Source organism: Chrysemys picta, chromosome 6 (assembly GCF_011386835.1).
Source record: "Chrysemys picta bellii isolate R12L10 chromosome 6, ASM1138683v2, whole genome shotgun sequence".
NCBI lineage: Eukaryota > Metazoa > Chordata > Testudines > Emydidae > Chrysemys > Chrysemys picta.
The window spans coordinates 96084074-96104105 of record NC_088796.1 but is presented as its reverse complement, the minus strand read 5'-3'; the positions used below and the strand labels follow the sequence as shown (position 1 = coordinate 96104105).

General features: G+C 41.4%; 1 protein-coding gene across 1 annotated transcript in view; it reads right to left on the bottom strand.

Annotated features, from left to right (window-relative positions):
• Positions 1–9446: 9446 nt before the first annotated feature.
• GDA (guanine deaminase) overlaps positions 9447–20032 on the bottom strand; it is a 50652-nt gene continuing 40066 nt past the window's right edge. The window contains exons 12-14 of the mRNA XM_005297753.5: positions 15509–15627; positions 14750–14777; positions 9447–13962 (exon numbers count right to left, since the gene is read on the bottom strand). Of these exons, the coding sequence (XP_005297810.2) occupies positions 13892–13962; positions 14750–14777; positions 15509–15627 (218 nt within the window). The 3' untranslated portion in view covers positions 9447–13891. The remainder of the gene's footprint in view (positions 13963–14749; positions 14778–15508; positions 15628–20032) is intronic.

Here is a 20032-nt window from a genome sequence, read left to right as displayed (position 1 = left end):
AGTACTCTTTTTTTTTAAAATGTGTGCTGGTGCCCATACTGCCAGCTTCTGACTCAATGGTGATGTAGGCATTTTGCTCAGAGTGGAGGATTTTCTCCAGTAACTTAGTGCTCTGAATGAGTTTCTCAAGCAACACTGAACAAGTGTCACTAACACTCATTTTGAACAAAACCAAAAAACACTTTGACGGTGTCTATGCTAATTCAACTTTTTTCTTAAAACGTTGTTCATCACGTGGAACGCTCATTCCACTGGATGATTTCTGCGTGCATTCATTTATCAACGAGTATTAAACAAATAGTTTGTAGTTACAGAAGAAAACAGACATGATTCGTGAGACGAAAACCTGGAGCATTTCAGGTGTTCTGAATGAAGTTCTTGGAACACAGGGACATCATATGAAAAACTAAGAATGTCCCAGTAAAACTGGGACACGTGGTCACTTTACCCAATTGCTCAGATTTTAATTATCATGTCCATGATCTATGCAGCTGCAGCAGCATGAACCTTCATTAAACATTTCTAAGCTCAGTCTCTTTCTTAAAATACAGCTTTCTAAACAATTATTTGTGGCCAAATTGTGACCTTTTGTGGAAAATGCCATGGGAGAACCAGGAAACTCCAGACATTTCAATTCATAGAACTTCCTCTAAATCATCCTGTCAGGTGGTGAGATACAGCTGTCCCCACCCACCAAGTGGTCAGATGCATCCTTCCCTTAATCTGCAGATGCCTCAAGATCCACAGGGAAATTCTGTGGATCTCAGGGCATCTGAAGAGAGCTGGTGCATTAGTTTGGAGACCCAGTCACTCCATACTACTGTTCAGCTTCCTCTGATTTCCTGTAGCAGCAAAGATAACTCATAAACTCTACTCCCATTGATTCCTTGCATGCACCTGTCAACCTCATCCACACAAGGAGGGTGAGACTCTAGTACGTGAGTGTCTGTAAGATAAAGCTAACAGAAGTGGAGTAATCCCTGTGAGTCTGGAGAGTGGTTGTCTCCTGGCCCTGCCCAGTGCTCCCCATAAACCTCCACTTTTATCAGCAGACGTCGCATGGTAAAACTTCAGAAAAAGGAAGGTTAATGCTGCATTAACCTTTTAAAAAAAAAAAAGAGCACAAGGTATGGGTTTGCTTTCATGCCCCTGGGGGCAAGAAGGAAGCAGAGGGGATTTTCTGGCTTTTAGTACAGACAGGATATGAACTGAAGCACTTGGCACATGAAGCTGTGAGGGAAAGGAGATAACTTTGTACTTGACATATACTGTCCTTCACTGTCTATGTGTACAATGTGTCTGTAAGTAGCACTGATATTTTCTGCATTTCCTCCTCTCTCCTGGAGAGCTGCTTTTGGTGATCTTGCCAGCATTGGTCCATTTCAACTCCAGTTCATCCCCCCGCAGCAGTGAACCAAGGAGGAAAGAATGGTTTGAACAGTTCCGGTGTGGATTGTATGTTGTCTTAAGTGCACCCGTCACAGCCTTACTGGTGAGCTGTCTCAGGAATTGAATAATATGCTGTGATCGCGCAAACATACATTTGCCTGGCTCTTTCCGCAAAGTAACATTTTTTTTATCTTGCCAGTCTTGTCTGACCTTCTTACACAATCAGCTGTGAGAAAAATGTGTGTGGCTTGAATTATTGCTTGCCAGCAAGTATGGCAACTAAAGTCACTGCTCCCAGCATTAAAATCAGATGCCCTTTATTTTTCTGTGGGAGTTAGAAATACACACCTCGGAGATGTATAGGAAAGATGTAGGGATGACTACCATGCTAATACCAGAGACCGTTCTCATGCCTTTGGCTTATTTGAAATTCTGCATTTATGGGTAAGTGACACCTCTCCCTTGTTCTCAAGCCTGCCTCTGCCACAGTCAGATATTTAACTTATTTTATTTTCAACAGTAATTAAGCCAGACAGCTTTTAAAAAGAAATCTTAGAGACTGTGATCATTTCCATACTGTTAGCAGCTGGAGCCAAAGCTCATTCTTAGTTTCCCTGTTAAAAATCTTCTGCGTTAACTTCTCTTACTAGTGGGAGCCAAGGAATGAGTGGTTTATAGCTGTGTGCATAATACGGTGGTGCTGTTAATAAGGAACTTCCTGGAGCTCAGGAGCTCTGCTTGAGTAGCCTTATGAATAAAAACTCTAAAACACAACTCCCTGAAACAGTTTTAAAAGTGAACAGCAAAGGAGTGTTTGCTGCTCCCTACCCCACCCCCTCATGGCACCTTTTCGGATGAGGATTGCAAATCCCTTCTCTGATTACAATTACTTTATTCCTCTTTCCATCCCAGGAAGGTCAGACATCAGTTTCCATAGCCCTCCCTGAGCTAACAGTTTAAACAACCAACTTCAGACACCGCACATGCAATCAACTTACTGAGAGAAAATCACAAAATACAAGAGTCCAACGCAAATACACCTTAGAGTAGTACTGTGAAATACGTTGCTAGCGGAGTCGGAAGTTTAGGTTACAAAGTATGGCCCAAACCCTGCAACAGCTGCTAAACAAACTTTACACAAATAAGAAGTCCCAGTGACGTGTCATATACAAAGTTAAACACGTGTCTAAGTTTTTCCAGGACTGGGGCCTGTGACATTGTTGCTTGCTGTATCTTTTGCTTTTTACACAATGGACATAACATAAAGAACCATGTGAGCAGTGGGGACTAAATAATTGTGTTTATTAAATATAGAAAACTTGCAACGCCTAGCTACCTATTTACACTGCTCCTCTGGTGGGCTTTTAGTGGCTTCCAGAACACGGTGGGTGCCACTAAAGGGCTGAAAAACTATTGGAAGGGATAGTATCCAATTCTTGTACATTATATTAGCTAAAATTCTTAGGCTTTGTCTACACTGGATTTTGAGCCACTGGTGTAGCTGTAGGACATGCCCTCTTCCATAACCTAGCAGTTTTTAGATGAATGGTTGAAAGTGACTTAAAAAAAGGTCTAAAATAGTGGTAAATTTTTGGTAGTGGATATATATTTCTTCTAAACGTCTGCTTGTGTATCTTATGCATCATTCATCTGAGGATTTCAAAGTGCTCTACAAACATTAATTCCACATAATGCCATTATGAAGTAAGGTAGCATAAACCTTAAGCACAGAGAAATTAAATGAACTAATGCAAATCTAATCAAATCACTGTCTTCTGATAACTGTTTCATATTTAAAGTCAAGAAGAGCTAAAATAATCCCCTAACTGTGGATTCCATATACACCATGACAGGTGTGTTCAGAGTTTCAGAAAGAGGCTCTTTACTTGTGAGAGACAGAGGAAACACGCCCATTGGTCCTAAACACTGCCATATCTTCCCTAAATATGATGTCTTAATACTGAGTAGGTGAGTCCACAACTACATGGAGAAAAAAGCAGTTTCTTCTGGGAGGCAGCGAGAGTTGATTTTTTTTTTTTTTTTTCCATATTCAGACAGCACAGATAAGAATTTGCCAGGGTTTTGCGGCTGCCAGCCAAGGAGCCCCAGACTACACAGAAATGAGCTGCTGTGCCACCAGGTGGAGTGAAATAGTTAAAATCACGGGAGCAGGCCATTAATTAAAGTGTCACATGCAGAAATCGCAACCAAATGTCACACACACCCAATAACCCTGTTGTCCTCCAGATGCCTTCACAAGGTCCATCATAACTGACTTCCTTACAAAAAGAATGTATTCGTGCAGCCAAAATATAAAGACCAGTCCTCCCAGAGAGCTTCAGATTCTTTCTAGTGGTGAAAAAATGAGGGAAAGAATAAAAAAAACTGTAATAATCAAGTGTACAAAATGCCCATCCAAATACAGGCAGTGGGCTTCAATTCTGAACTACGGCTGAACGAAGCTATGCTTAGCTTGGGGGTGGGGATGGGAGCACAGGTGTTACATTTATGGCCTCTGGGTTGACTGGTCCAGTCCTTCTCATAAGTTAGAGAAGCCAGAGGGTTGTGCTAATGTATGTTAGGTGCTTGGTCATTTTCTGGCCAAGAACAGTCAGAGGGCCACAGCTCCCCGGCCACGTCTTCTCCCCCAAGAACACCTCCTCAGCATACTCCTATTCTGGGGACCATGAGGGTAGGGGAGTAGCAAAGTGCTTTTTCGGAAGCTCTGTGCTACCCAAGGAAGCCACTTTCACAAGGGTATTTCCCAGGCAGAGCCCAGATCCAACATAAAGGGATTATAACAGAGGCCAGAATCAGAGCCCTGAGTCTTGAATTTGGACTTGGGAGGGCAGAATTTGGGGCCTGATCTGGATCTGGTTCAGAACCTAGAGCATAGATTCTGTCAAGAGAGAAGTATAACCTACAACACAAAGAGAACTACACAGTTCCGTACAACTCCATCAAAAGTTTTTGATAACCATGAGATAGAAGCATAAGGGGCTTGCGGCTGTTACATGTAACATCTAAAAGGTCTGTTACACTATCCAGTGTATGAAACATTTGTATCCTAAGTGTGAGATGTAATGTTTGATATATTTCATGTACCTTGTGGAAGGTTAATGCTTGTTTTGGTTTTTTTTTAAAGTCATATACAATCCTACTGTCCTGTTCTTTCATACCAATCAGTAAGAAATATTTTATTTCAGGACCTTTTCCTGCTCCCTCTTGTCTCATTCCTGTTATATTCAGGGGAAGCCATTGCTGCTAGAGATGCAGATATATATTCTGACCGACCCTGATAGCACCAGCCAGGCCATCAATTTGTTGGTTAAATAAACAAGACTTACTGGGGTTATTTCTTTCTTTCTCCCATTAAGTTGTTTGTTTTGGTAATGGGAATAGTTTTATAACTGGACTATAATAATGTCTGGGAAATTTTATGTATGGCTAGATAGTGGCAAATACAGCAGGGCACCTCAAAGCAGCACTATGGGGCAATAACTTTGGCTTTTTTTTCCTGCCAGTAACATAAAGCAGCAGATGCCTAGCCATAAACATGTTTAAATCTATCTGCTCTGTTGCTGAAAGGACCGGAGTGTGTGCGTTTATGTGGAGGGTTGTGCTCACATGATGTGCTACATCTAACTTACAGCTGCTATTCTTGCTGATGTGCTGGGGCTGAAGTATCCTGGGCTGAGTAAGTGTTTGTCCTTAGGATTTGGTTATTACTTGCTGCTCTGTGTTTTCTCACTTTAAAATTGTCTGCTTTCACTTTAGAGCTCATTGGAGCCTGGCAAACTCCCCCCCACCCACACACACATTTACGAATGAGAAGGAAATGTTCACCCTGTATGAAATTCTCCCATGGTACCAGTGCCAGGCCCTTTACACTGCTTAATCCAGGACTGAGGCTGGGTGTGAGAACTCTGGATGAAACAGCCTCTGAGAAACCTGTGCATTTTTGGAGTGGTGGAGCTTCCATGGTGGCCCCACATTGACCAGAACTAAGGATTGCAACAGGGGTAGGCCAGAAGATGGGCCATGGGGTCCTTGATGCAGATCCAGTAACATTTAAAGAGGGGGGAACTGAAGTGTGGGAAGGTTAAATGACTTGCCTGTGTTCATGAAGTAAGTCAGTGACAGAGCTGGGAAGAAAACCTAGATCTCTTGACTCCCAGTGTGGGAACATGACCATTGGATCATTCTACCTCTTTTTTGGGGGGGAGGAGGGGAGGGGCAACATAAGCCTCGCGTCTATCACTTTCTCAGAGTCTGTACATGTAGATCTCATGGCTGAGTCTTAAATAAAGACTCCAGCCTAATGCATCCCAGACTCAACCCCAGAAAAAAAACCCAGCATTAAATATAAGGGACAAGCATGGCAAGAGTAGATTTTGATTCATTAAAATACCCTTTTGGGAGCAAGGAGCTACTGAGAAAACAGCAAAGGAGTTAAATGTGTGAGTCATTTGTTACTGCATGTCGGGTGAGGTATTATGGAGGCCTTGAGTGAATCGTGCCTTCTTGGTAGAGTGGTTATGTTAATCAATAAGGTTAAAGAGGGAGCTGAAGGAAGGATTTTCTAGTGGTTAGTGCACTAACTTAGGAGACCTGGGTTCAATTGCCTGCTCCACCACAAGATTGATTTCAAAGGCAATTAGGTGCCTACATATTTTTAAAGCTAGGGCTCAGTGGCTTTTGGTGCCTCAGTTCCCCATCTGCTATCGCCTCTGCTGTGGCGATCAGACTGCATGATCATAATGGTCCCTTCTGGTTTTAAAATCTCTGAATCTCTCCTTATTTAATGACCTCTTATTGGAGTCTTGACTGGAAATGGTCTCTTCTATGCAGCATCAGTTCCTCTCTTTTCTCAAATATTTTTGTTGAGGGCGTGAATTTTATCATTATGATGCTGGAAATGATACCAGCATCTTTAGACACACAGCTCTGATATACAGTAACATTCAGCAATGTCTGGTTTATTCAGTATTTCAGCTTGATTCTTGTTTCTCACATCTGTTTGCAGTTTCATCAGTCATAAAGTATAACAATGGCAACTGTTAATTTTAAAGGATGCTATAGATACACCACACAGAAAGAGTGAGAGGCAGTCAAGTAGCCAGAGTGACTGAGTGGTGTCAGGCAGAACTCACTGACAGAACAGAATTCTACCTTCACCAATAAGAGTTTCACCCACATATCTAAGAGCAAAACTGCTCCCCCCTCCTCCCCATTATTAGTTTTAGACATTATTGCAGAATATTAGGGAAATATTTTTGTTCAACATAATGGATTATTCATGATTTTCTGTAATTTCATATGCTGTCAAGACCAATTACAGCTCCTGCCCAATTCCAGCTGAGAAGGAGGATGTTTGTCTTGGTGCTGACATATTGTTCCCTCTTGGTTCAGGATAAAAAGGAAGCTATTAACACAACCAAAAAGGAAACTGTCTCTCCTAGGCAGGTGTGAGGAATTTGTATGTTTTCCATGTAGTTCAATGGAAAACTTGCAAGATTTTCCACTCCTTCCCTGCAGGCAGACTTCATGTTTTAGCTGCTTAAACAAACACAAAAAAGTGACATCTTCTAGCATATGTTGAAAAGAATAGGAAAAATACAACAAAATCATGAGAAGTAGATTTGACAGAAATGAATGTTTATCAGAATTGCTTTTTAGGCTTGATTTTAATAACTAATTCAGGAGAAAAACTTTATCCTTCTATTATGTGGGACTTCAATAGAATCTGGATTCAGAAAATGTGCACTGCATCAGCATTAAGCAAAAAGACTGCTGTTTTCATAGTTTAAAAGCCCTGGTATCCGTATTTAAATGGGACAGTTCTGTGTCTGTCACTGTGGGTATTGCAGGATATTCCAGAAAGGGAATATTCCAAACAATTGGTTCTGTACACTGTTAAATTCTTGGATACATGTTCAACTGCTGGGGGGCAGGGCCAGGCTGAGGATTTTGAAAACAGAATGTGCAGGGAGCCTTACACATACTTCCATAACCTGTGCAATTGTACTTTGGGGGTGGACAGTGGTGTACTTTTCACTAGTGAGTGGGTTAGGTCAGAGGTGGCTTACGGCACTTGCCACTGTAGACAAGGTAGAAAGTGACTAGAGTCCAAATTCACCTTTCCAGTTAGGGTGGTGGTGGCTGTATAACAGGAGGGCTAGGTCCCCTGCGAGGGGATGCTGAATGAAGGAGCTGCTGCTGCTGCTGAATCTTGTTCCTGTGCCACTTCTGGCTATCTAACTTGGGAAGCTATCTAAAAGATGTCTGAGCTTGCAATTAGCTACAAGGATGCAGTTGTGAATTCATTATACACACATTGATCTTTCAAACAGAAGGCTTTCACAGGGGGAAAGAAGAGCGCGAGCATCATGCTTCTTGCATTATAATTGTGCCCTTTATTTACAAACCAAACCAATAAGCTAATTTATAAACGATGCAGACATTGGACCTAATCCAAAACTAATTGAAGTCAATGAAAGTCTTTCCTTTCACAGCCTTGGGATAAGGCCCATGAAGAACATACTGAAAGTATGGAAGTATTACATCATGGTTATCTTTATTTTGGTTAAAAGTCAACAAATAATTTTAAAAAAGTTATTCCTAATTTTGTGCTCATTTGTGTTCTTAAAGTGGGCTTTTACACCACACCCGTATTGACTCACTGCAGTGAAAAATCTAGTTGTATCCTTACCCAATGACTCTCAGGTCTGGTCTACTCATGTTTTTTATATAAGTATAAGCACCTTACACCAGTCTAAGGCCTGGTCTACACAACAGGGTTAGGTCGATAGAAGGTGCCTTGCGTCAACCTACCTGTGGAAGTGTATTCACTTAAGTCATCAGGAGCCAAATTTAAGTACCTCTCTATGCCAATTTAGTAACACCAGGTCCCTGAGTGGTGTAGAGTCACTGTCAATGTAATTAGGTCAACAGGGTGTCAGTTTAGACACTGCATTGCTTACCTCGACTGTTTCTGGCTTTCAGGAGCCATTCCACAGTGCCCCACACTGACAATACAATTGATACAAGTGCTCCTAGTGAGGACATGCACCACCAACACAAAGACTCAAGCCTGTGTCCACACAAGTGATTTAATAGCTGCAATAACTAATTATTGATATAATTTTGTAGTGTAGGCATGGCCTAACTGTGTCCACCATTTTAACTATACAAACAGTACAACTTTTGTATGTAGACAATCCTTTAGAAAAATCTTTTACGTAGCACCGCTAACAAACATTTAGCAAAACAGTTGTCACAGCTATTTTCCAAAATGAAGTGTTAAGCATTTACAGCAGCAGAATTCCTGTATTGCAAAGGTTAAATGGGCCTTTTTATTAAGAATTGTAACAAATAAAGCAGTTTAGTTTCAGTATTTTACTGACCAGTTTGTATGACTTCTGTTGACAAGCTGCTTGATGGGGGGGAAAAAAAATAATCTGCACATAACTTTGCATATTTTAGTGATCACTTGTGCATAATTCTCAAAAGCTTGATACATAATTCCTCAATGTGTAATTAATAGTTCTACGGGATTTTTGGTTTAAGGAAATCCATGTCTACTGTGCTTCATAGCTGCTGAGATATGGAACGCTTTTATGCCTAAGCTTTGCAAAATTATAAAGCAGAGAAAAATATGTTTAAAAAAAAAAAGTTATTCTTTTCTGCATTTGGGTACTTGCTGCCAAATGCATGAATGAGGCATTTCAGGATGGTCTATTTAAGCACAAAATAATAAAAGTGTCAGTGAAGCAGTTATGTTGATTTATCAGGCCTGTAAACATGGTAATAAAGTCACATAAAGCACAACTAGCATTTTGATTCTAAAAAAGATTGGTAGCTCCCATAAAACAAAGCTATACATACTAAGCAGGCTTTACAGATTACTTGTAATGTGTATGTCAGAGATACACAGGGCAAAAGGTAACTTCTGTGCATCTCACTAATACTCTGCACTGTACTATGATCCTCACCGTATATGTTTTACATAGTGAGGCTGGCCAGGTTTATCAGTCAAACACTGAATCAGACGGTGATTAATGTAAACACAAGGCCTCTTTATTTTGTTTCAGCAGTACATGGGTGCTCATTCAGCACAATCAGAAACAAGCAGAACAGTGCAAAAAACAAATACCATTATTCCAAATATACTCCCCCCTCCAAGATATACTTAATTAGAATAGAAAGGAGGAACTGAATAACATTATTTCTATTGGGTGTTTTCCTCAGAAATAGCTGGAAAGAGAGAACTGGGACCTATGTACAACAGGAACCAGGCAGATGGGACCATTGGCCAGTTTCAACAAAACTGGCCCAAAGAGGTGTAAATTACATGCTGGGTAGAAAGGGGTGTGTTCCCTAAGGAGAACAGCCAGTATTGCTGCCACAACCCTCCCTCTAGGTTCCTGCTGAGGGAACAGCTTAAGTTGCACAAGAACTTCCCCAGAAGGACCCTGTGAGGGGATGTACTGAATCAGCACATTGCTCATACTGCCCAGCACTGCTTCTTGTGCTGTCCGTGGCTGCTGAAGCCTAGTAGAGGTTGCATGACTGCTTTGCACAGCTGCAGCCTGGTCCCTTAGTGAATGTCCTAATGTCAGTGCCCTACACTAAGGTTTACATCAACGTAGGTCATTGTCACCCTGGAATGAACCTAACCCACTAGCTTGGAACCTTACTGAACATGGAACGGGAACATAAAGATAAAGAGGATAGTCTCAGTGCAGATTCTCTGGGATAGGCATCCACCTCACAAAAGTCACCACCATTCCCTGGTGGCAGTCTCGCAGAAAAGCCATTGAAGGCTCATCTGCATTAGAAAATGTTATTGTGTTTCAACACGACTGGGAACCCTGGAGTTAGATGAGACGATGGTGACCATGACTTTGTGCTCAGTGTAGACTAGGACAAACCATGTTAGGGCACTCGCCTAAGATGTGGGAGACCAAAGTTCAAGTCACTGCTCCAATGACTATTTATAACAAGTGAAACAACTTCAGCAAGGAAAAAGTGAGAGCTGCCCCATAGCTCAGTGGTCACGGCACTCTCCTGCACTGTGGGATACCCAAGTTCAAATCTCTTTTCCACATCAGGCACAGAGGAATGGTCTTCCCCATCCCAAGTGAGTACTCTAACCACTGGACTAAAAGTTATAAGGAGGGCACCATCACTGCCATCTTCTAACCCTGTCAGCATTTTGTGAATCTAGCCCTTTAAAAATATCTGAAACAAAACATTACTAAATGGATTTTTTTTGACTTATCAAAATTTTTTGAAGTTTCTAGGTTGGGGTTAACTGAAACCATATTCTTTTTATTTTTCAGAAATGCCAGGGAACCAAAAAATCAGTTTTTCACCCACTACTATTTATAATTCTCTGGATATTCTTGATGTCTATATAAATGTCCGGTTCCCTTTTGAATCTTGTCAAGTTCTTGGAGTCACTGACTTCTGTGGCAATGAGTTTCACAATGTATGAAAAAGAATTTCCTTCTATCAGTTTTGAATGTCCCACATTTTAATTTCACTGAATGTCCCCTTGTTTTTGTGTTATGAGACAACGAGAAGTTTCTTATATACCTTCTCTACACTATTAATTATTTTATATTCTGGTTTCATGTTCCCTCTTACCACCTTTCTATGGAAAATAATCCCACGCTTTTCCATCTCTCATTATATGAGTGTTTTTCTAGGCCCTTGATCGTTCTTGTTGGTCCTCCCCTCTAATTCTGCAATATCCTTTTTGAGATTGGAGTGACAGTACTACAAATAGTATTCCAGATGAGGCTGTACCATTGATTTATATAAATGCATTATAAAATTCAAAAGCTACACATCTTGTCATGCGTTATGGATTACCTATGGGAACACTTAAAACTATACATGTTTTGAAGTCCTTGTCTGATTATGCTGGTAATATCTTTGATTTTTAGAACTGAAATATTCTTTAAAAGAACTGCAATTTACTTTTGTCCCTTTATGTTGCTTTTTGTTGTGCTTTGCTGTCCATACTACAGGCTAAATTTAAAAGCCTGTTTCCACAGAACTTTTCTTAATTCAATGAAAATATTTCTATTCATATCAGGTTCTATTAAAGGACCCCTCTCCTCTGGTCCCCACAACCTACACTTGAGCATAAACTACTTGACAGGGTTCCTTTAACTCTTTCTTTACTAGCAGAAATTACACTCCAGTAATGAAAACATTCAGTACAAATGAACAAATACAGAATCTCTCTCCTCAGTCTACAATGCCTTCTATTGGCAAAAATCACAGAATAACTATAAACATTAGGCCAAGGCAACATTTTAAAGTGCAGATCACCACTTGCTACACATGAATAATTCAAATAATGCTGCATAAAGCATAGGCAATATTTAGTAGCAATTTCATTAATAAATAAAAGCAGAAGTTTAATAAGTGACACAGTAAGATAAAGACATAAAATTTCAAATAGATTCCATTTATAATATATAAAAAGTGCTGGTCTTAACATAGTGCACATTAAGCATATTGGTCCAGCAAGCTAGCCTCCCACAGCCCCTCTTTTTTCTGAATTGCATGCTGCCATTGAACATAAATGAAAGACACAAATAACATCAAAGATTCCATCCAGAGTCTGGGTAGACAACTGGAAGCAGTTGGTTATATGTGCTTTAGAGGTTCTCTCACCCATTTGTACTCTTTGGGCCAGACGCTCAGCTGAAGCTCATTGTGCTATGACAAGTTACACCAGCTGAGGATCTGGTCTTGTCCTTAGTTCTGTTTCGTATCTTCCCTTTATTCCTGGTGGCCAGCTCATATTTTGTTTGTGGTGTATTTTTGTGGGGGTTTTGTGCTTTGATTTGTCTTTATTTAGGCAATTTTGTGCAAATGGCGGGGTGGTGGCAGAATTTCATAGAAAACCTTGGGGGGCGTAAAATTCCACAATGGGATCCTCAGTGACTTTTCCCCAAATTGTTCTGCTGTGTTTTCGCTGCTATATCTTGCAGATTTTTAGGGATCCTCTGGAGCTGCGGTGGCAACCTGTGGCCTGCAGGCTGCCACTTCCCACTGCATCCATTGGCCGGGAACGGCGAACCGCGACCACTGGGAGCTGCAGGCGGCCATGCAAATGTAAACAAACGGTCTGGTGGCCCGCCAGCAGATTACCCTGACGGGCTGCGTGTGGCTCATGGGCCGCAGGTTGCCCACCACTGACCTACACTGATGGGAGGCTTCTCCCATCAGCATCGGTACTCCACCTCCCTGAGAAATAGTAGCTATGTCCACAGGAGAATTCTCCAGTTGACCTAGCGCTGTCTATGCCTGGGGTTGGGTCGTCACTCAGGGGTGTGGATTTTTCACACCCCTGAACAACATATAGTTATACTGACTTAATTGCCTAGTGTTGAACTGGCCTAGAGGAAAGGCCTCTGAGGGTATTTAAATTCAAGTGCACTTCCATTGTGTTACAAAGCAATCATGAAAAAGAGGCATTAGGCCAGCAGGAGGTAAACCAACTGCCTAACCCCAGAGGCAAAATGGTGGAGCTAAAACATAGGGAAATGTGCTCTTCAAGGGAAGAGTTTAATCTCACAGACTTTTTCAAAAATTAAAAGAGCATCTTTAAACTGGAAGCGAACCAGACTGGGATTATGCCTGCCTCTGTGCTCAAACACAGATAATCGTTCCTGACAAGCACTTTCAGGAACAAGTAAATTCTATAAATTTAGACTGCTCTGGTTTTACTATTAAAAATCCATTTCAGTTCAAAACTATATTCTACGGGAATTACAAATATTGTGAACACACAGGGAATATTTATGGATCCTCTGTTTTTAGCGACTCATTTTATATAAAACTTCTTGATCATTTGGAAGTTATGACAATTGGGGTGGGAGAACTTTCCCTTTCTGACCTTAAAAACTATGAAGTTTCTTTACCAAAAGAAAATTTCTGATTGCAGAAATCACTGGCCCTGAGTCTGATCTCTCACCAGTTTAAGTCAGGAGTAATCCCACTGAAGTCAATTCAGTTAACTGGTATAAATTGCTATGCGTGAAGAGAATCAGGCCCAGAGGTTCTAGGCTTATAACAGAACTAAAAACATGCAAGGTTTGAATTCCATTTGGCTCTGGCAATCTATGAGCTCCAGACAGCTGCACAGTTTTCATTTGGAACCTCTGGTGGAGTAGGTATACCGCACTGGCTTTAATCTAGCTGCCCCTGCTTTCTCTTCTGCCCGCCCCTCCCCCCTCCCTCCCCCGCTCATGGTTGTGATTTGTAAAGATGGACTTAAAAGCTTTTTTTCTTATACAAATGTCATCATCTTGGTAAGGTAAATTGTAATCTAACAAGGCTCATAATTATTTTGCAAATTCATAGCATTAAACAAAGAAACTGAGGTGTCACTCTTGACAATGAGGCACTGCATTTAACCAGTCCCTTCAAACTTAGATGCAGAATGATCCACAGAATGTTTTGCAGAACGGAAATGAAATTATACTGAACTTGAAAAAGGAACCACTTGCTTGCCTGCCACATATACTTCATTAATATTCCGATCATCACCTGAAACAATAAAGCCAAAAGATTTTTGCATACACTAGTTGCATAAGATGTGTAGATTTAAGTGACACAATACCCAGCATCAGGTGTGGAACTGATCACTTCCAAAGACTGCAGCACATAGCCCCCTCTTAAACTGGGAAAGGGTTCATGTGGCATGGGCCTTCTATTAGGAAGATTTCCTTCCCCTCCCCTAAATCTTAAAAGAATGAAACTGGCAGTGCTAGTCCTGTAGATCTAAAGGCTGGTTTACACTCAGTTTTTGCACTAATTAAAAAATGTGGTTATTCAAACAATTCCATTAAACTGATGCCAGAGTTGAGTGTAGGCCAGCCCTTAGTCCAGCCAATCCCAAGTAAAGAGTATGTATGTTTTCCTGAGAAGTGACTTCCCATCTTTCTTGCTGAGAACAAAGATACTACATGAAAGGGCATTAGGCTTTGTAGAGACTGGGCAAGTGATTTTGTGTTTAAAAACGTGATTTGTGTTAGCGTTAATGCACTGTTAAACACCACTTAGCTTCCAGTGTAGACACAAATAGTCATGGTTAAAAACCTGCTAGTTGGTTGGGTTAATCTTAGCCTAGCAGATCACAGGATTTTATGTAAAGCATATGTTGTGTAACCACATAACATAGCAAAAATGCTGTACTTCTCAATTCTTATTTAAACATTTGTGATTTTAAAAGAATAACAAGGAAAAGCAATCAATCTCCATATTATGTCAGAAGATTATCTAGATAAGTATGAGATAAAGAGAATTTTTCTGTATAGTGAAGGCTGGGACGTACCTAGATACAGGAACTTCTGGATAATATCCTGAAAATATGGAAAAAGCACAAATTTCAGAAAGCAGTTTCTCTCCTCCCAAAACACATCTGTATGAAACTAAAAGAAGACTGCAAAAACAAATTCACCTAACATATGCTTTTTAACTGTAAAATCAAAATTTGATTTGTCTATTTGCTAAAGAGACTATATCTCTTAGAAGAGCCAATATCAGAAAAATGTGGCACTATAAATTAGATAACACTTCAACAGGCATATTGTTCAGTCATAACATTTCCCTTTACCCACTCTTTTGTCATCCCACTGATCAGCTAATAACCTTGTTTAATTTGCCCAGTAAAATCTTTGTTCTTTTTTCTTTACTAAATAAACCCAGCTAAAAGATTATGCTAGCATTAAAAAACAAGTTTTATGTCACTGGTATCAACAGGTTCAAATTCATGACACTAGATTTCAGTGGAACAGTCCTAGGGATTAATCTGGCCTATTGTTTTTACCAGAAGTAATGGGATAATGCCAAAATTCAGGAGCAACACTGGTCATTAGGGACTAATGGGGCTAACCCTCACCCATATTGTCATTGAGTAGTGTGGCTGATATACTGTAGGGTGCAGTACCCTGGCTGTCAGTTAGGTACTCCTGGAAGGACTCTTGCTGCTTCAGCCCCTGAATGCTACAGCATCCCGTCTCCCTGCTGGATCTGCAGCTTGCTCTTTTCAGTAACTTTCTGGAGCATTTGGATAATTTAGTGGTTTGATTACCTCAAAAGTATCTCCAGCAAACAAGTCAAAAGGACTGTCTGAAGCCTTGGGGTTGATCAGCAGTGCATCAAATTCTTTGCCAACTTCAAAGTTTCCAATCACATCATCTAGTCCTAGGACTGTGAAACAAAACTAGTTAATAAACGAGCCTCTGGTCTTCTGCACATTCCATTTTGTACAAGTGTCTGGCAACTTGTTTGAGATCTATGTCCAGATGGAAATCTGCAGATGTTTAGATTGCTATGACAAAAAGCATCGCTTTAAAATAGTGAAATAACGTAACCTCTGAATTCTTAAAAGACTTTTTTAATAAAAAAATTGTTGATATTAGAGAAAAACTATAGGTAAATAAGGCAAGTGAGAATGAAATTTATAGCACCTTTTAAATTGTCATTAAATGTCTTTTTGTTTTACCTTTTTAACATCATCCTATGTCTAGGTTCCACTGTGTCATAAAGTGATTGCTCATCCTAAGTGTTTGAAATTAGAATAATCTCTTACATTTCCAAATGTCTTTTCATCCTGAAGAATCCAAAAGCACTTTAAAACTACATACTTATACCGAAATGCAGCCACTTATGGGGATAACATGGACATAATACTTGCCTATCTCACAATGGGGATGTCAGGCTTAGTTCATTAATGTCTGTAAAGTCCTTTGAGGCTGAGCTTCTCTGACAGAGGGTTATATAGACTAGAAAGTATTTATTATGATCATAAATTAGGTATGTATTATTATTCTGGAAGGTGTAACAACCAATAAGCACCCAGAACATTATGGTTAAAGAAAATTTTGGCCCAGGACAAATGGAGCACACCCCTAACTTTTTATAAAAAATGTCACAGGATGTCTAACGTCCACACAGAGAAATTGTTTTACAACATCATTTTACGCAATATGAACCCACTCAAGCATCACAGGTGCAAATGTTTTTTTAAAAAATTGAATGACACTTGCAATATAACAGGCTTAAACTATAAATAAAAATTGGTTTGTGTACTAAGACTAGCTTTGCAACCCCCCAAAAACTGTCCTGGCTCCTAGAGGCTTGCACAACATCACACTTCAGAAGGTTCACTCTATCCTGATTTTTTTTCAAGTTCTGTTCTAACAGATCCTCACACAAAGTCAGATCATGCATGGTGCTGAGTGCCCTTAATGGCAGCTGAAAGTGCTGAGTACCTCATAGAAGGAGTGAAGCTCTAATTCTTTATCATGAAGGGTGCAGAGCTAAACTGACCCCTGCCAGGATTTGAACATGTGGTGTGAATAGTTTAGCTAATGCAACCCTGAACACAGTGTGGCCTCAGTCCTGCACCTAGATCTGCATCGGCAGTGCCTGCATACAGCCCCACTGATTTCAAGCATTTGCCTGTGCAGAGCCATTTGCAGGATAGAGGAGATGGCTTAGGCTCCAAGACAACTCCTGGGCAAATTCCAGTTATGTAGTTATCACTTTTTGCCTGCAGACTTATCATCCTATAGGGCCAATCAGATAAAGCATTCTTCACTTACAGCCTGATTCAATGTCTAATGAAGTCAATGGAAAGACTCAAATTGACTTTAATGTAGGGTTACCATATTGAACAAATAAAAAAAGAGGACCCTCCACGGGGCCCTGGCCGCGCCCATTTCCCACCCCAGCCCCGCCCCAACTCCACCCTAACTCCGCCCCCTCCTCCCTCCCACTCCCAGCCACGTGAAAAGGGCTGCCCGAGCGCTACCGGCTTCACGGTTTGCCGGGCAACCCCCAGACCCTGCGCCCCCGGCCGGCACTTCCCCAGCGCAGCTGGAGCCCGGGAGGGGAAGCGCCCAGCTGGGGGCGCAGGGTCTGGAGGCTGCCCGGCAAACCGTGAAGCCAGTAGCGCTTGGGCTTCGGGCAGCCCCTATGCCTCCGGACCCTGCGCCCCCGGCCGGGCACTTCCCCTCCCGGGCTCCGGCGGCGCAGGGTCCAGAGGCATGGGGGCTGCCCGAAGCCGGTAGCGCTCGGGCAGCTCGGCTCTTAAACAGAGCCGAAGAGTCAGGGGAGGAGCAGATCAGCCGCGGGAGGGGAAGTGCCCAGCCGGCATTTTCCCGGACATGTTCGGCTTTTTGGCAATTCCCCCTGGATGGGGGTTTGATTGCCGAAAAGCCGGACATGTCCGGGAAAAACCGGACGTATGGTAACCCTATTTAATGGGCACTGGATTAGGCCCTTTAGTTTCAATGATGGGTGTTTACATAGATCGTAATTAAGGCGGGCACGTGTGCAGACTGCTCTGGATGAAAGTGCTCTTTATAAAGTCATTTGTTATCAACTAAAACACAGCAAAAATTCTGTTAAGAGTTTACTGAGTCTGCAACCAGTTTATATTTTTCTGGTTCATCTCCAACTGATCTAGTATACTGCCAATTCATTCAATTGGGTAAATCTCACAAGAAGGTACTGGACATGAAGCCTTGCTGAAAAGAACTCTGGAGTTTTTAAAGCTGTATGTTGTCTGCAGAATTGTTTCTTGCACTTGGGTTTGTTTTATTTGTTAGCAGGGTCCTTCTCCCCCTCCCCTTTTTCTTCTTCTTTATTATTTTGAGCCTCGTACAGTAATATAAAATGATAGCCCTTTGGGTCTGATTTTCAGAGGTGCTAAGTGTTCACAGTCCCCACTGAAGTTAATGGGACTTGCTCAGCACTTCTAAAAATCAGGGCTTTTGTTATTTTAGTTTCCTTTGAAATGATCTAGGATAATTTTAAGTTTGTATGAATAATTTGTAATGTGAAATAAACTTTACAAATACCCCAAAATTGTCTTAGAAGGCATTGGGATTGCATAGGGTGTAATATCGACACAGAATCTGCTCTTCTGTTTTTTTAGATAGTTAATGGATAGCAATGGAATTTCAGTCTCTGAAGAAATTTGAGAGCTACACACATTTCACAGCATTCTAGAGATGTTTTAAAAAAAATCAGAAATGATAAAATGTTAGCTTTGTGGAACATGGTTTTGAATGAAATTAAACACCAAAGGTATATCTAGAAGCTACTAGACAACTGCGGCTAGCCCAGGCCAGCCAACTCAGGCTCACACGGCTTGGGCTGCTGGGCTGTTTACCTGCAGTGTAGATGCCCAGGCTTCTAGGACACTGCAAAATGGGAGGGTCCCAGAACTCCAGCTGCAGCCGGAGCCCAGAAATCTACACTGCAATGAAACAGCCCTGCAGCCCAAGTCAGCTGGCATGGGCCAGCCGTGGGTTTTTCTTTGCAGTCGTAGACTAGTTCACCTGAAAGGGTATAGTGAGATTTTTCTCTAGTGTGCTTCGTGCAGTTTCTATGTTAAACACAAGAGGGTGTTAAAAGATCAGTAGTCTCAGCAGTCAAATCTAATAAAAGAGAGTAGCACATGTCAACAAAAAGAAATCTATATAATCCACAGTTTCCTAAACTGCAGAGGTCTAAGGGAGATCGGGGAATGTGTAAATAACTAATTTAGAAAAAGGAGATTCAATAAAATTATTTTAATTTTAACAATCAATATATGACATAAGCCCTATAATGGTGTGTCTCTTTAAAGACACCACATTGCTGGAACCTGAGAACCTCATGGCAAATGTAGACTCGTGCAAGATTTGACTGAGGACAATGCCTCTGCTAATTAAACAGTATTAAATCTGTACCCATGCTTGGGTTTGCTTTCCACTGAACAATAAAAACTATATTAAAAACCTTATTACAAAAAACATGAAGTATAAGTATTCATTCAAAACATATCATTAACTGGAACACTGGATGTGCTGGCTATATTGCTGTAGGTTAAAGACACTACTGAGTCTCTCAAAAAACATGTTGCATATGTTGTTTATACTTTCTTGGCGCTCAGGTCTGGCTGAGAAGTGATTTGGAAAGGAGGATTGTTTTGTGCAAAAGATTGTGGCAGGCAGGGCCGTCCCTACCTATTCTGGGGTCCTATGCAGCCCCCCCAGCACTCACTGGCAGCGCAGCTGGGGCCAGGCCACTGCACTTCCCGCTGCCAGTGAGTGCAAACCCGGCCCTGCAGCAGTCCTCAGCCCCGTCCCCACTCCTCTGAGATGGAGCAGGGGTGGAAAGAGGCGGGGCTGGGGCGGAGCAGGGGTCGGGGCCATGGGGAAGAGGTGGGGCAGAGGCTGGAGCAGCATGCAGCTGTGCAGGGCACTAGGAAATGTGATGCCCCAAATTTCCTGGTGCCCTAGGCAGCTGTGTACTTTGCATATGGGTAAGGACGGCCCTGGTGGCAGGACTCAAAAGAAGAAAGAAAATGCATGAATGTGATGACAAATATAAGATATATGGTTTTACAGCAATTGCGCAGTGTTTTGAAGTGTTGGCTGCTGAGAATACAAAGCATTTTAAGTTACTGCAACATTTAGAAATCCATCATCCGCAAGTGAAAGAAATGTCTGAGGATTTTAAAAAAATGAAAAAGTACCTAAAAATTAACAAGATTCAACTACTCAAACTGGCTATGTCAATATGAATGCCCTTCTGCCATCATATGGTATCTCCATGAAAC